Consider the following 15281-nt stretch of genomic DNA (forward strand, 5'->3'; position numbering starts at 1 on the left):
GCTTGGTTATGAGGAGAGATTGGGGAAACTGGGGTTGTTCTCCTTGGAAAGACGGAGGATGAGGGGAGACTTAATAGAGGTGTATAAAATTATGAAAGGCATAGATAGGGTGAACGGTGGGAAGCTTTTCCCCGGGTCGGTGGTGACGTTCACGAGGGGTCATAGGTTCAAGGTGAAGGGGGGGAGGTTTAACACAGATATCAGAAGGACATATTTCACACAGAGGGTCGTGGGGGCCTGGAATGTGTTGCCGGGCAAGGTGGTGGAGGCGGACACACTGGGAACGTTTAAGACTTATCTAGACAGCTATATGAACGGAGTGGGAATGGAGGGATACAAAAGAGTGATCTAGTTTGGACCAGGGAGCGGCGCGGGCTAATTGTTCCTGGTTTCTCGTTTCAAGGCTTCATTCTACGATCATCTTGCTGGTGCCAGTACAGAGTGAGACTGCGGATAGTTGGGAACCTGTCTCGGGGGCAGGGGATTCATATGGTGTTCGTGGAAGTGGAAATGACTAGGGTTGGGAAGCATTTTCCGATCGGGGCCATTGTGATCTCCTGGACTCGTTTCGATCGCCTCAGGGGGTCGGAGAGGAATTTCCCAGATTTTTTTTTCCCCATATTGGCCCTGGGGTTTTTCACTCTGGGTTTTCGCCTCTCCCTGGAGATCACATGGTCTGGAATGGGGGGGTGGGGGTAAGTTAATAGGTTGTAATGAACAAAGCATCGTAGCTGTGAGGGACAGCTCGGTGGATAGGATATTGGTATGTAGATAGGCTGGAAAATTGGGCGGGGATCCTGGATTCAGGATTCAATCCTGGACCGGGGAGCGGCGCGGGCTTGGAGGGCCGAAGGGCCTGTTCCTGTGCTGTATTGTTCTTTGTTCTTTGTTTCTGTGGCTGCAAATGAGACTCCAGGCTGGTACGTTGCATCCCTGGTGCTTGGGTCAAGAAAGTCTCAGAGCGCCTGCAGGACATTCTGAAGGGGGAGGGCGAACAGCCAGTGGTCATAATACATGTTGGTACAAGAGACATAGGTAAAAAAAAAAGGAATGAAGTCCTAAAAACAGAATATAGGGAGCTAGGAAGCAAGCTGAAAAGCAGGAACTCAAAGGTAGTGATCTCAGGATTACTACCTGTGCCACATGCTAGTCAGAGTAGAACCAGCAGGATAAATAGGATGAATACGTGGCTGAAAAGATGGTGTGAAGGGGAGGGTTTCAGATTCCTTGGCCATTGGGACCAGTTCTGCGGGAGGTGGGACCTGTACAAACTGGAAGGGTTACTTACACCTGGGCAGGATCGGGACTGACGTCCTTGAGGGGGTACTTGCTAGAGTGTTTGGGGAGGGTTTAAACTAATATGGCAGGGGATGGGAACCTGTGCAAGGATTCAGAGGGGGAATTACGAACAAGAGGAAAAAACAGTAAGGAGAATAAGGAAAGTGATAGGCAGAGAAATCAAGGATCAGAGTCAGATAAGGACTGAGTAAAAAAAATAGGGAAAAGAAATGTTAAAAGTGTCCACCTTAAGGTTTTGTACCTGTATGCTCAGAGCATTCGAAACAAAATGAATGAATGTAAAGGGGTATGATACAGTTAGCATTACGGAGACATGGCTCCAAGGTGAGCAAGGATCGGAACTAAACATTGAGGGGTATCCAGTGTTTAGAAAGGACAGACAGAAAGGAAAAGGTAGTGGAGTTGCATTGTTGATTAAAAATTATATTAATACGATATGGAGGAAAGATATTAGCATCGATGATGTTGGATCTGTATAGGTCGAGTTAAGAAACTACAAGGGGCAAAAAACATTGGTGGGGGTGGTATATAGACCACCAAACTGTAGTGGTAATGTTGGGGAAAATATTAGACAGGAAATCAGAGATGCATGTGTTAAGGAACATCTGTGATTATGGGTAACTTTAATCTGCATATAGATTGGGAGAATCAAATTAGTCACCGTGCAGGAGAGGAGGAATTTCAGGAGTGCATATGGGGTGGTTTCCTGCAGCAATACATTGAGGAAGGAACAAGGGAGTAGACCATTTTGGACTGAGTGTTATGCAATGAGAAAGGATTAGTTGGTAACTTAGTTGTAAGAGAATCCTTGGGGACGAATGACCATAATTTGGTAGAATTCTTTGTCAAGGTGGATAGTGATGTAGTTGATTTTGAGACCAGGGTCCTGAATCTCAATAAAGGTAACTATGATGGTATGAGGCATGAATTGGCCATGACTGACTGGGAAACATTACTGAAAGGGAAGACAGTGGACAGGCAATGGCAGGCATTTAAAGAACGAATAGGAGAATTCCAGAAGCTGTTTATTCCTGTTTGGCGCAAGATTCGTAAGGGAATTGTGGCCAAACCATGGCTTACAAGGGAAATTAGAGATAGTATCAGATTCAGGGAAGAAGCATACAAACTGGCAACAAAAGCAATAGGCCTGAGGATTGGGAGCAGTTTAAAATTCAGCAAAGAACAAAGAACATTTCAGCACAGGTATAGGCCCTTCGGCCCTCCAAGCCTGCACCGACCAACTGAACTAAAACCCCCTACCCTTCCGGGGACTGTATATCCCTCTATTCCCATCCTATTCATTTATTTGTCAAGACGCCTCTTAAAAGTCACTACCGTATCTACTTCCACTACGTCCCCCGGCAATGAGTTCCAGGCACTCACCACCCTCTGTGTAAGAAATCTCCTTTAAACCTTGCCCCTCGCACCTTAAACCTGTGCCACCTAATAATTGACTCTTCCACCCTGGGGAAACGCTTCTGACTATCCACTCTGTCCATGCCCCTCATAATCTTGTAGACTTCTATCAGGTCGCCTCTCAATCTCTGTCGTTCCAGTGAGAACAAACCAAGTTTCTCCAACCTCCCCTCATATCTAATGCCCTCCATACCAGACAACATCCTGGTAAATCTTTTCTGTACCCTCTCCAAAGCCTCCACATCCTTCTGGTAGTGTGGCGACCAGAATTGAACACTATATTCCAAGTGCGGCCTAACTAAGGTTCCATAAACCTGCAAGGCGGCTTGCCAATTTTTAAACTCAATGCCCCGGCCGATGAAGGCAAGCATGCCATATGCCTTCTTGACTACGTTCTGTGTTGCCACTTTGTGACCTGCTTACCTGTACACCCAGATCCCTCTGCCTATCAATACTCTTAAGGGTTCTGCCATTTACTGTATATTTCCTATCTGTATTAGATCTTCCAAAATGCATTACCTCACATTTGTCTGGAACAAACTCCATCTGCCATCTCTCCACCCAAGTCTCCAACCGATCTATATCCTGCTGTATCCTCTGATGGTCCTCATCGCTATCCGCAAATCCACCAACTTTTGTGTCGTCCGCAAACTTACTAATCAAACCAATTATATTTTCCTCCAAATCATTTATATATATATATTACACACAGCAAAGATCCCAGCACTGATCCCTGAGGAACGCCACTTGTCACAGCCCTCCATTCAGAAACGCATCCTTCCACTGCTACCCTCTATCTTCTATGATCGAGCCAGTTTTGTATCCACATTGCCAGCTCACCACTCATCCCATGCGACTTCACCTTCTGCACCAGTTTGTCAAAGGCCTTACTGAAATCCATGTGGACAACATTCACTGGCCTACCCTCATATAAAGACACAAACTTTGTGTCTTTATATGCCCTGTTTGTGAACAGAACTCCCACTTACCTGACAAAGGATCAGCGCTCCGAAAGCTAGTGGCTTTTGCTACCAAATAAACCTGTTGGACTTTAACCTGGTGTTGTGAGACTTCTGACTGTGTTTACCCCAGTTCAACGCCAGCATCTCCACATCATGACCTCCCCTGTAGCCAGTGAGGATACAAAGATTTCTCTCAAGGCCCCAACAATTTCCTCCCTTGCTTCTTTCAGTATTCTGGGGTATATCCCATCAGGCCCTGGAGATTTGTCTACCTTAATATTTCTCAAGAACCCCAACACCTCCTCCTTTTTGATCTCAATATGACTCAAACTATCTACACACCCTTTCCCAGACTCATCATCCACCAAGTCCTTCTCTTTGGTGAATACTGATGCAAAGTTCTCATTTCCTCTGGCTCCATGCATAGATTCCCTCCCTTGTCCTTGTGTGGGCCAACCCTCTCCCTGGCTACCCTCTTGCTCTTTATATATGTATAAAAAGCCTTGGGATTTTCCTTAATCCTGTTGGCCAATGACTTTTCATGACCCCTTTTAGCCCTCCTTACTCCTTGCTTAAGTTTCTTTCTACTTTCCTTCTGTTCTATACTTGCTTCGTGTGTTCCCAGCTTCCTAGTTTTGACAAATGCTTCCTGTTTCTCTGTTACTAGGCTCACAATATCTCTCGTTATCCAAGGTTCCCAAAACTTGCCATACTTATCCTTCAACCTTACAGGAATGTGCCGGTCCTGAATTCCTATCAACTTACACTTGAAAGCCTCTCACATGCCAGATGTGGATTTGCCCTCAAACATCTGCCCCCTATCTATATTCTTCAGTTCCTGTCTAATATTGTTGTAATTAGCCTTCCCCCAAATTAGCACAAAGGAGGACCAAGGGATTGATTAAGAAGGGAAAATAGAGTATGAAAGTAAGCTAGCAGGGAACATAAAAACTGACTGCAAAAGTTTCTATAGATATGTAAAGAGAAAAAGATAAACAAAAATGAATGTAGGCCCCTTACAGTCAGAAACGGGAGAATTCATAACGTGGAATAAAAAAATGGCTGATGAATTAAATTTGTACTTTATTCATGTCTTCCTTTGTGAAGACTAAAGCAATGTACCAGAAGTGCTGAGAGAAACATGTTTTAGTGAGGAGCTGAAGAAAATCAGAATTAGTAGAGAAATGGTTTTGGGGAAATTGATGGGATTGAAGGTGGATAAATCCCCAGGTCATAATAATCTTCATCCAAGAGTACTTAAGGAAGTGGCCCTGGAAATAGTAGATCCATTGGTGGTTATTTTCCAAATTTCTTTGGACTCTGGGATAGTTGCTACAGATTGGAGGGTAACGAATGTAAGCCCGTTATTCAAAAAGGGAGGTAGAGAGAAAACAGGGAACTGTAGACCAGTTGAGCCTAATGTTGGTACTGGGGAAGTTGCTAGAGTCTATTATCAAGGATTTCATAACTTGGCATTTGGAAAGCAGTGGTATAATCAGACAAAGTCAGCATGGATTAACAAAACGGACACATGTTCACTGTCCACTGGGTGAAGAAATGCTTGACAGGGATTTTCACAGTGATGAACCTATTGGAATTTTTTGAGGATGTAACAAATAGAGTTGACTGAGGAGAACCAGTGGATGTGGTTTATTTAAGACTTTCAGAAGGCTTTCGACAAGGTCTCACATAACAGACTACTATGTAAAGTTAAAGCACATGGGATTGCAGGTAATGTCTTGAAACAGATAGAAAGCTGGTTAACAGATAGGAAGCAAAGAGTAGGCATAAATGGTCTTTTTCTGATTGGCAGTCAGTGACCAGTGGGATTCCGCAGGGGTCTGTGCTAGGATCCCAACTGTTCACATTATATATTAATGATTTGGAAGAGGGAACTGAATGTATTATCTCCAAATTTGCAGATGAAACAAAGTTGGGTGGGGGGGTGAGCTGTGAGGGGAATGCAGAGATGCTTCAGTATGATTTGGACAAGCTGAGTGTGTGGGCATCTGCATGGCAGATGCAGTATAATGTGGATAAATGTGAGATTATCCACTTTGGGAGCAATAATAGGAAGACAGATTATTACTTGAATGGGTGTAAATTGAGAGAGATGGATACTCAACGAGACCTTGGAGTCCTTGTGCATCAGTTGCTGAAAGCACGCACGCAGGTGTCAGGGCAACAGAATCAGCTGCAATGGCACTCACTGTGCCATTGCAGCTGATTAATGGGTACCATGAGCCACTGGCTGGAAGAAGCTGCAGAGTAGGAGAGGGCATGAACAGTGCTGTAGAGAAGAAGAGAATGGAGACTGCACAGTCGAATTAAGCCTGGCACATGGATGGCCGAGACTGGAACAGTTCTAACCACAGCTTTAAATCCAATGATATCAGGAAAATCAGAAGCTTTAGTATTTCCTCTTTGCAATATCACTGTCACATTGTCAAAAACTGGGAAACAAGCTTGTGGCGGTGTGATTGGTTTAAGAGAAATGGAGACAGATAGGCCGCAAAAGTAAAACATTAATAAAGAGGATGTGAAGGCAAATAGTTTGGTATGGTGATGAACAGAGAGGCAGGTGACCTTGAACAGAAATTTACATCAGATGAATAAAATAAGTGGCTTGGAGTTGGCTGTTGTATTTCAAAAGGGAACATATACAATTAGAAGATTGTAAAAAGACAAGATAAAATTATGTAAGTTTACTTTTAAAATATAGTAGTCTAAAGGAAAAAAGGGGTTGATCAATTCTGGGAAAATAAACTTCTAAAAGTTTGTAGAAAACAATGAAGTGTAAGATCAAAGGGAAAAACAGATTTAAGGAAGCACTGAAGACTCTCTAGGTGTGGTGCCTGGTGAGATTTTGAACAAGACAGAGTGTGGATAAAGTCAGACCTGTGAACACCAGTTTTCTGTCATCCTCAAAGAACACCCTAGAGTAGCAGGGCTTTGTGTGGTAAAGTTATTGGAATTTCATGGATTAGAAATTCTATAAGGACTGCTGCCATCAAAAGGGGTTGAGCTTGGCATTCATTTAAGCCAAAATCTTTGAGGAAATGTTTGGAAAGTACCGCTAATTGTATAAATGCGTTCTTGTGTTTTTAAGTGTTACTTTTCTTTTTCTTTCCTTATTTTAATTTTTTAGCTTCAATATAAAATCATCACAATTATTACTTATCTTGACTTCAGAAAACCTCCTCATAATACACAAATTGCAAAATCATTCTGGCAGCTATTCCAAGTTTCCCTTTGGGATTTGGGCAGCCTGGCACTTACCATCTGCTGTGTCCTGGCAATAATAAATATGCACATTTTTAAAAGTGCCTTGAAAATCCATTGTCCAGTACAGCCAATACATGGACACCAGATTACATAGCTTCAATACACAGCCGCCTTTGGGACAGGATTTGGCTGATACATCTACAAGCCACTAAGACCATAGAGAAAGACAAGATTCCGGGTCTTAACAATTTCCTTCAAAACCTTCACTAAAAGTGTTCACCATCTTTCAATGCAGCAACTCTTAGAATGCTGACTACCAATTCTATGCCAGGTGCAAGTACTCCAATAATTAAGGCAGACAAAGATTCTCAGGACTGTACCTCCTAGAGTTAATTTACTCTTAAATCTTTATGTCCATAAATTGACGCATGTTGCGAAAATTTTATCCAACCTCGGTAACAAGTTTCATAAGGTTTATATGTGGGAGGAGGTCTTGACAGTTCTTGAATGCTATTCATCATGCAAGTCTGCCTGGGATACCCTCATCAGAAGTGGAAAAGATTGCTGATCAAAGGAAGAGAAAATATTTTTGCAGGTTTTTGAGTACAATAAAGCTTGATGAGAACTTAACCCAATTTAAGTTTTTTCCTCCATTCAACAAAAATGCATCTAAATATTAAGGTTCTCTCCAAACAGAGATGGAAAAACGTTTGAATGCATTTTAAATTGACTGAATATACAAAAATAGCGATCCAAATGCAAACATGAAAAGACGAATAAGTAGAAAAGGTAGCAAATATAAATGTCACCAAGGCAACAAGTTGAGCTCATTGTCATGTGACAAAATTTGGAAAGGGTAGGGGGAAAAAAAACAAAATAAAGACCCAAGTTCATTTCCTCGCTTCTTTAAAAGGTACAAATTGCTCAGTTTACTCCCTAGCAGTCATGGTCTCTGCATATCATTTTTGGCAAGCAAATGGAAAATTTGCTCCCAGCCTCCACAAGTGCAGCTTTAAAGTCAATGGCAGGAATGAGCCAAGTGCCTCTCCCTCTGATTTTCCCTCCCATCCTCCCCAACTCGCCAATGTTCAGCACCCTCTCTCCTCATTAAATTACAAGATTACAACACAGCAACATGATGGGATCAAACCTACACTTAATGTAGTTGTTAATGTGTGCGTCAATGCCCAACCACAGTGATGTTCTACTGCCAAAGATGATCATAATCGTACTTAAACATTGTTGTATTGGTCTTACCTTCAGGTGGCCTGTTGGATGTGGCAACAACAACAACGCCATTTTGAAATAAATTTTCAAAAAGCTGCTTCAGTATCATGGCATCAGCAATATCTGTGACCTTACAAAATAGAAATAAAGCTATAATCTAGTATGATCTTGGTTCACTTTCACACACGTAACTGGATATGAAGCATCCCATCATCAAACGTAACATGATAAATTTAAGTTTTTCAAACACAAACTTTTGATCACTGAATTAGTTATTTCATAGAAACATAGAAGATAGGAGCAGGAGGAGGCCATTCAGCCCTTTGAGTCTGCTCCACCATTCGTCACAATCGTGGCTGATCATCCAACTCAATAGCCTAATCCTGTTTTCTCACCATAATCTTTGATACCGTGCGCCCCAAGTGCTATATCTAGCTGCCTCTTACATTTCATAAAAGATGTTCAAATAGTTCTGTGCTATCTACAATTGGAAGATTAAAAATGAAATCTACTGAAACACATATAAAAAGACAAACAGTAATTAAAGAGTGAATATGAATTATGTTTTATAAAATTAAATGCTAAATAAGTCATGCGTGTTAAATCATGGATAAACAAAGCTGATGATAAAGTTAAAGTTTATTTATTAGTCACAAGTAGATTTACATTAACACTGCAATGAAGTTACTGTGAAAATCCCCTAGTAGCCACACTTGGGTACACTGGGGGAGAATTTAGCACGGCCAATGCACCTAACCAGCACGTCTTTCAGACTGTAGGAGGAAACCGGAGCACCCGGAGGAAACCCACGCGGACACGGGGAGAACGTGCAAACTCCACACAGTTAGTAACCTAAGCCGGGAATCGAACCTGGGTCCCTGGTGCTGTGGGGCAGCAGTGCTAACCACTGTGCCGCCCCATGATTCACCCTCATTATTTCACAATGAAACTCAAATTTTAACTCTTGACTTTTCCCCCTTCAAGAGTTTCAGCTCCAGAGGAAATCAATGTGCATATTTTCAATCTGATATCCCTGGCTCAACTCAACTCCTACTGTTAAAATATCTTTTCTTCATCTCACTGAATTCATATTTTCTAATCTTCACCACCTGTTATATGTAAGTGTTAAATATATAAAGATAAATCAACTGTAAACTTCTGAGCTGCTGAACCACCATTCTTGATGATTTGAGTACTCACCATCAAAAATGACTGTACTTCCTGCTCGACTGATCAGATTTGTATTCATGCCAGACCCTTGGCTATTCTTAATTATCTCAAATTCAATCAACCTTCTCTTATCCTTCATCAGCCCTGTAATTCAGCTAATTTCCTAGACCTTATCCTCTTCACCAATTTTAATTCTTTCATTGTCTCTCTTTTCTCAACAATGGCCTTTTCTGACCTCATCCTATATTTGCCTCTTGCAAAATACTCTGAAACAAATCATACTCTATATCCCAGTTCCATTGGTTTAGTGCCATTATTCATTTGTTAACATTTTTGCACCTTGTCTGTGCCTCAGTTGCTGCCTTTTCACTCTTCTGACCCCAAATTCCATGTAGGGAAATGAGAGATATAAGTTTGCTTGGCTTGGAGCACTTCCCATCTTAATTTCCATCAAAACTGGGACCGCTTCTTAGTTCGATCTTACCTTCTGTTTTGCTGCCTCATGAAAAAAAAAACCTGTGACACTTTAGAATCTTGATCAGTCTGACACATTCTGAGCCAAATTATCTCTGCTTATAAATTCTGCTAATCACTGGTTAGAAGGCTCATTGGAAAGTAGTCACTGTGGTTTCCTTAACCCTTCAGGACCCTCTGCTCCTTTGCCATGGCCTTTAACTTTGTTATCAAATTTAACCAACTGCCACTTCTTTATTCCTTATTTATCTATTGGCATTGTGCATGCCACTATATCCTTTGGTTTCTGTGGAACTTGCATACTTCCACCATTGTTGCAGCTATTTTTAAGAAGCTGAGTTTCCTTCCCCGCACCAACCCTGGCACCCGGACACGATTCATCCCCTCTGCAACTCTAAATTCTCCTTAAACACCAAGTCCATTGCTTCTGCATTTGGAAAGGCTCTTACATTCCTTAATGAAGCAGGAAGGAAATTCATTTGATTAGTTCCCTCTCACACCTATCATCTTTCTCTTTCCATTGAACCCTTTCTGGTTGCTTTATTTTGTTACTATTGTCAATTTTCAGCCGACCTTTCTGGTTTGATTCACTTCGAGCTGATGATACTCTTTCTTCTCTCTGTATTCTTGTGTTAAAGTTTAGATCACGCTGTCCCATCATTATTCTTTCCCATCACACAAAGGCTCTGTAGAGCTTTTGAACCGTTAGTTTATAACCTTCAAACTTTTAAAACTCAAAACTTTACAAAATCCAATCACAACTACTTACTTTATCCAATCTTCTTTTACTCTTCACAGCCCTGGTGCTGTTCTTCACTATAGGTTTTGGTATATCACAGAGTGGATGAATGCAAATTGCCTTTTATATTCATCTTGTAAATTCCTACATTTACCTGAAGATCATACAAAGAGGTCCTTCCATGTGTTAAGGGAGAAAGGATGGGGCAAAGTCATTAAAAATACTTAATGAGATAAGAAAACCAAGTCGACCCATTGTCCTCTCATCAAGCCGTTTCTAGAACAACATTCACAGAGGCAGAAAAGCAGGGCGGCGCGGTGATACAGTGTTTAGCGCTGCTGCCTTACAGTGCCAGGTACCCGGGTTCGATTCCCGGCTTAGGTCACTGTGTGGAGTCTGCACGTTCTCCCAGCATCTGAATCACAGAATCATAGAAACCCTACAGTGCAGAAGGAGGCCATTCGGCCCATCGAGTCTGCACCGACCACAATCCCACCCAGGCCCCACCCCCACATATTTACCCGCTAATCCCTCTAACCTACGCATTTTAGGATTCTAAGGGGCAATTTTTAACCTGGCCAATCAACCTAACCCGCACATCTTTGGACATCTGCATGGGTTTCCTGCGGATTCTCTGGTTTCCTCCCATAGTCCGAAATACGTGCTGGTTAGGTGCATTGGCCATGCCAAATTCTGCCTCAGTGTACCCGAACAGGTGCCAGAGTGTGGCAACTAAGGGGATTTTTCACACTAACTTCATTGCAGTGTTAATGGAAGATGTATTTGTGACACTAATAAATAAACTTTAAAAACTATATTCATCAGTTCTGATGAAAGGTCACAGATCTGAAATGTTAACTATGTTTCTCTCTCCACAGGTGCTGCTTAACCTCAGTTTTTGGAGCATTTTCGGTTTTTACTACAGATTTCCAGCATCTGCAGCATTCCGCTTTCACCAATAGTCATCATCTTCATTCAAAAAGTGGTGGGTTTAAAGCAGTTTTAATTCACATAAATTCCTTCTTCTGCCCTTCAATTTCATTATTCACATCCAAGCCTCAGCAACAAATATTGAAAGTTCAGCAGTAGAAGTCATCACAGTCCAGTTAATTCCTGGCAATTTCCACCGTCCTAATCCAGGAATGACTACTTAAGTCACCTGTAGCACAAATTACATCTGAGCATTTACAAAGAACAAAGAACAATACAGCACAGGAACAGGCCCTTCGGCCCTCCAAGCCCGCGCCGCTCCCCGGTCCAGGATTGAATCCTGAATCCAGGATCCCCGCCCAATTTTCCAGCCTATCTACATACCAATATCCTATCCACCGAGCTGTCCCCCACAGCTACGATGCTTTGTTCATTACAACCTATTAACTCACCCCCACCCCCCATTCCAGACCATGTGATCTCCAGGGAGAGGCGAAAAACCAGAGTGAAAAACCCCAGGGCCAATATGGGGAAAAAAAAATCTGGGAAATTCCTCTCCGACCCCCTGAGGCGATCGAAACGAGTCCAGGAGATCACAATGGCCCTGATCGGAAAATGCTTCCCAACCCTAGTCATTTCCACTTCCACGAGAAACAAGGAACAATTAGCCCGCGCCGCTCCCTGGTCCAAACTAGACCACTCTTTTGTATCCCTCCATTCCCACTCCGTTCATATAGCTGTCTAGATAAGTCTTAAACGTTCCCAGTGTGTCCGCCTCCACCACCTTGCCTGGCAACACATTCCAGGCCCCCACGACCCTCTGTGTGAAATATGTCCTTCTGATATCTTTAGATTACTTTAGATATTAACTTTGTTTCAGTATCTCTGACCACTTCAGAAGTAGACCTCAATTGTTATGCAGCAAAGTGTGCCTTGCCCCCTCTAATCACGGAATAGCTACAGAAAGGGGGCCACTCAGCCCTATGCTGACTCTCTGCAAGAAGAAGTTAATTTGTCCCATTCCCCAGCCCTATCCCCATTGCTCTACAAATATTCTCTCTTCAGGTACTTATTAAAATTCCTTTTGAAAACAATAATCAACCTCGTCTCCACCGCACCACACTCTGGGCACTGGATTCTAGATAAACTCATGGGTCAAGTAAATAATTCTATTCCACCTCAACATATTGGATGGATCACACGTTTACCACTTGATCTCTTGAATTTTAGTTGATGGAAGACAACAAGATCATGGCTCATCCTATAAGCCACTGGAACATATATTGAGCATGAACCAGATTAAGAAATATATTTGCAGTAAAATGAACTTGTATCTCTTTGAAATGTCAAAAAATGCATCTCCTTCAACTGAATGATTCTCGTTTACTTAAATGACTTTACTCCCAGAGTCTTTTGACCAAGCATGCATCACTGACAGCTTCAGACTGATCAGTGAGCCAAATACAGACATCCAAATATCAATCTACTCTCTGAAGCTCTGGACCACTGAGCTGTTTGACAAAGGATAAAGAATCATAGATTATCTCCTCTCACAAATCTGGATCAATGTTGAACAGAGATTATAGCTATCTATCAAATCTAGGACGTTGAAAGTATCTTCAGGTCAATTACCTTGGGATGTTCTGAATGGAACTTGGGCGACGCATTGGTCAAAATTTGCTAAACAGATCATCAAACTACAATGGCAACAAACACCTTGCACCAAGACTTGCCTCAATGAAGCATATCTCTAGTAGGTTCCTCCATGAAAATATCAACCAGATTGTAATCTGTATTCTTGACAGCTTGAGAAATCAGCTCATTGTACCTAACTGTAACTCTGTGTGCACAAAAAAAGAATCCAGAAGTTGTCAAAACATCATTGACAAAAATGTGTCTCAGTGCCCTTACATCAACCCAAGATTGGATAACTCTGTATATACTAAGAACCTGGGACAATGCTGGTTCATGTGGTTCAGCTATTCCGTGCAGAAACGACATCTGACAGCTTTGCCTGATTCAACATTTTTATTCTCCTATAAAAGTTTCTTCTCAATATTCCCTTTCAGTTTATAAATTAGGATTTCTTTTCAAATGTTCAAATTCTGACTACTTGTGCATGCTTGCTCTTTATAATAATTAAGGTGTCAGCCCAGTCAGAGGTAAGTGATTGCAGCTCTTTTAGAGTGGACATTATAATCAAAAGTGGCACAACACTGCAGCTTTACTTACTTGTGATGGATGGAGGAAAGAGGAGATCAAGTTAAAATCACAGCAAAATAATACACCAAGGAAATTCAGCTCCTGCTGGATAGCACTTTTACTGTCAATTCCCTCATACTGTTTATCTTTACAATTGCCACTGGGGAAGATTTTGTAAGATAAAGGACTCATACTAGTGCCGCAGGGGGTAGCAAAAGTTTCTGAGGGAATCTTTCAAAGAACATTACAGCACAGGAACAGGCCCTTCGGCCCTCCAACCCTGCACCGACCATGCTGCCCGACTGAACTAAAACCCCCTACCCTTCCAGGGACCATATCCCTCTATTCCCATCCTATTCATGTATTTGTCAAGATGCCCCTTAAAAGTCACTCTCGTATCTGCTTCCACTGCTTCTCCTGGCAGCGAGTTCCAGGCACCCACCACTCTCTGTGTAAAAAAACTTGTCTCCGACATCTCCTTTAAACCTTGCCCCTCGCACCTTAAACCTATGCCCCCTGGTAATTGACTCTTCCACCCTGGGAAAAACCTTCTGACTATCCACTCTGTCCATGGCAGAGTATAGGCTACTATCCATCGATTGAAGTAACTTTGAAATCTTCAATGGGGTGAATATGTGATGTGCAGTATCAGAAATTAATGCATTAAAAGAAATAGGATAATGCCTGATTTAAAATAACGGACAAAGGAACTTGTTATAAACTTGTCAGTGCCGTTATCTCGTAATAACTAACATTAAGAGGTGTTTTTCCACACAGCACGAGACTTGGGTTAATCAAATGCTTGATCTAGTTTTTAGCAATCACCCTAGTACTGTATCAGACTTCCAAGTGGGGGAAACATCTGGGCAACAGTGCACAATATAATTAGATTTAATCTCATTAGCCAAACAAAAGCTACTGTCAATCCAATGGTCATTTATGATTCCAAGAGGGCTACTTTTACAAAAATGGCGGAAGATCTGGGGAAAAAGTTGAATGGATATCCTATTAGGAAATTAAAGCTCATTCTTAAACAAATAAAAACCTAAGCCACTGTTTCCACATGCAGGAGGGTCAGTAACCAGAGGACAGAGTTTTAAGATAACAAACAAAAAAAGCTACGGGCAGATGAGGAGAATTATTTTTACTCAGCAAGTTATGATGATCTGGAATGTATTGAAGGAGTGGTGGAAGCCAATTCCATAGCAACTTTCAAAAGGGAGGTGGATGCTTACTTACAAGAACAAAAAACATTGCAGGGCTATGGGGAAATTGCAGGGGAGCGGGACTGACAGCATAATACTGCACAGAAGGAGACCATTCAATGCTTCCGGTAGCACAGTGGTTAGCACTGCTGCTTCACAGCTCCAGGGTCTCGGGTTCGATTCCCGGCTCGGGTCACTGTCTGTGTGGAGTTTGCACATTCTCCTCGTGTCTGCGTGGGTTTCCTCCGGGTTCTCCGGTTTCCTCCCACAGTCCAAAGATGTGCGGGTTAGGTTGATTGGCCAGGTTAAAAATTGCCCCTTTGAGTCCTGAGATGCGTAGGTTAGAGGGATTAGCGGGTAAAATATGTGGGGGTAGGGCCTGGGTGGGATTGTGGTCGGTGCAGACTCGATGGGCCGAATGGCCTCCTTCTG

At 42.3% G+C, this 15281-nt stretch overlaps 1 protein-coding gene across 2 annotated transcripts in view; it reads right to left on the reverse strand.

Moving 5' to 3' along the window:
- Nucleotides 1-15281, reverse strand: part of LOC144493453 (AFG1-like ATPase) — a 140016-nt gene that overhangs the window by 72100 nt on the left and 52635 nt on the right. For both annotated transcript variants that reach the window (XM_078212385.1, XM_078212384.1), the window contains exon 6: nt 8160-8259. In XM_078212385.1, the coding sequence (XP_078068511.1) occupies nt 8160-8259 (100 nt within the window). The remainder of the gene's footprint in view (nt 1-8159; nt 8260-15281) is intronic.

The sequence above is a fragment of the Mustelus asterias genome, chromosome 5, assembly GCF_964213995.1.
Source record: "Mustelus asterias chromosome 5, sMusAst1.hap1.1, whole genome shotgun sequence".
Taxonomy (NCBI): domain Eukaryota; kingdom Metazoa; phylum Chordata; class Chondrichthyes; order Carcharhiniformes; family Triakidae; genus Mustelus; species Mustelus asterias.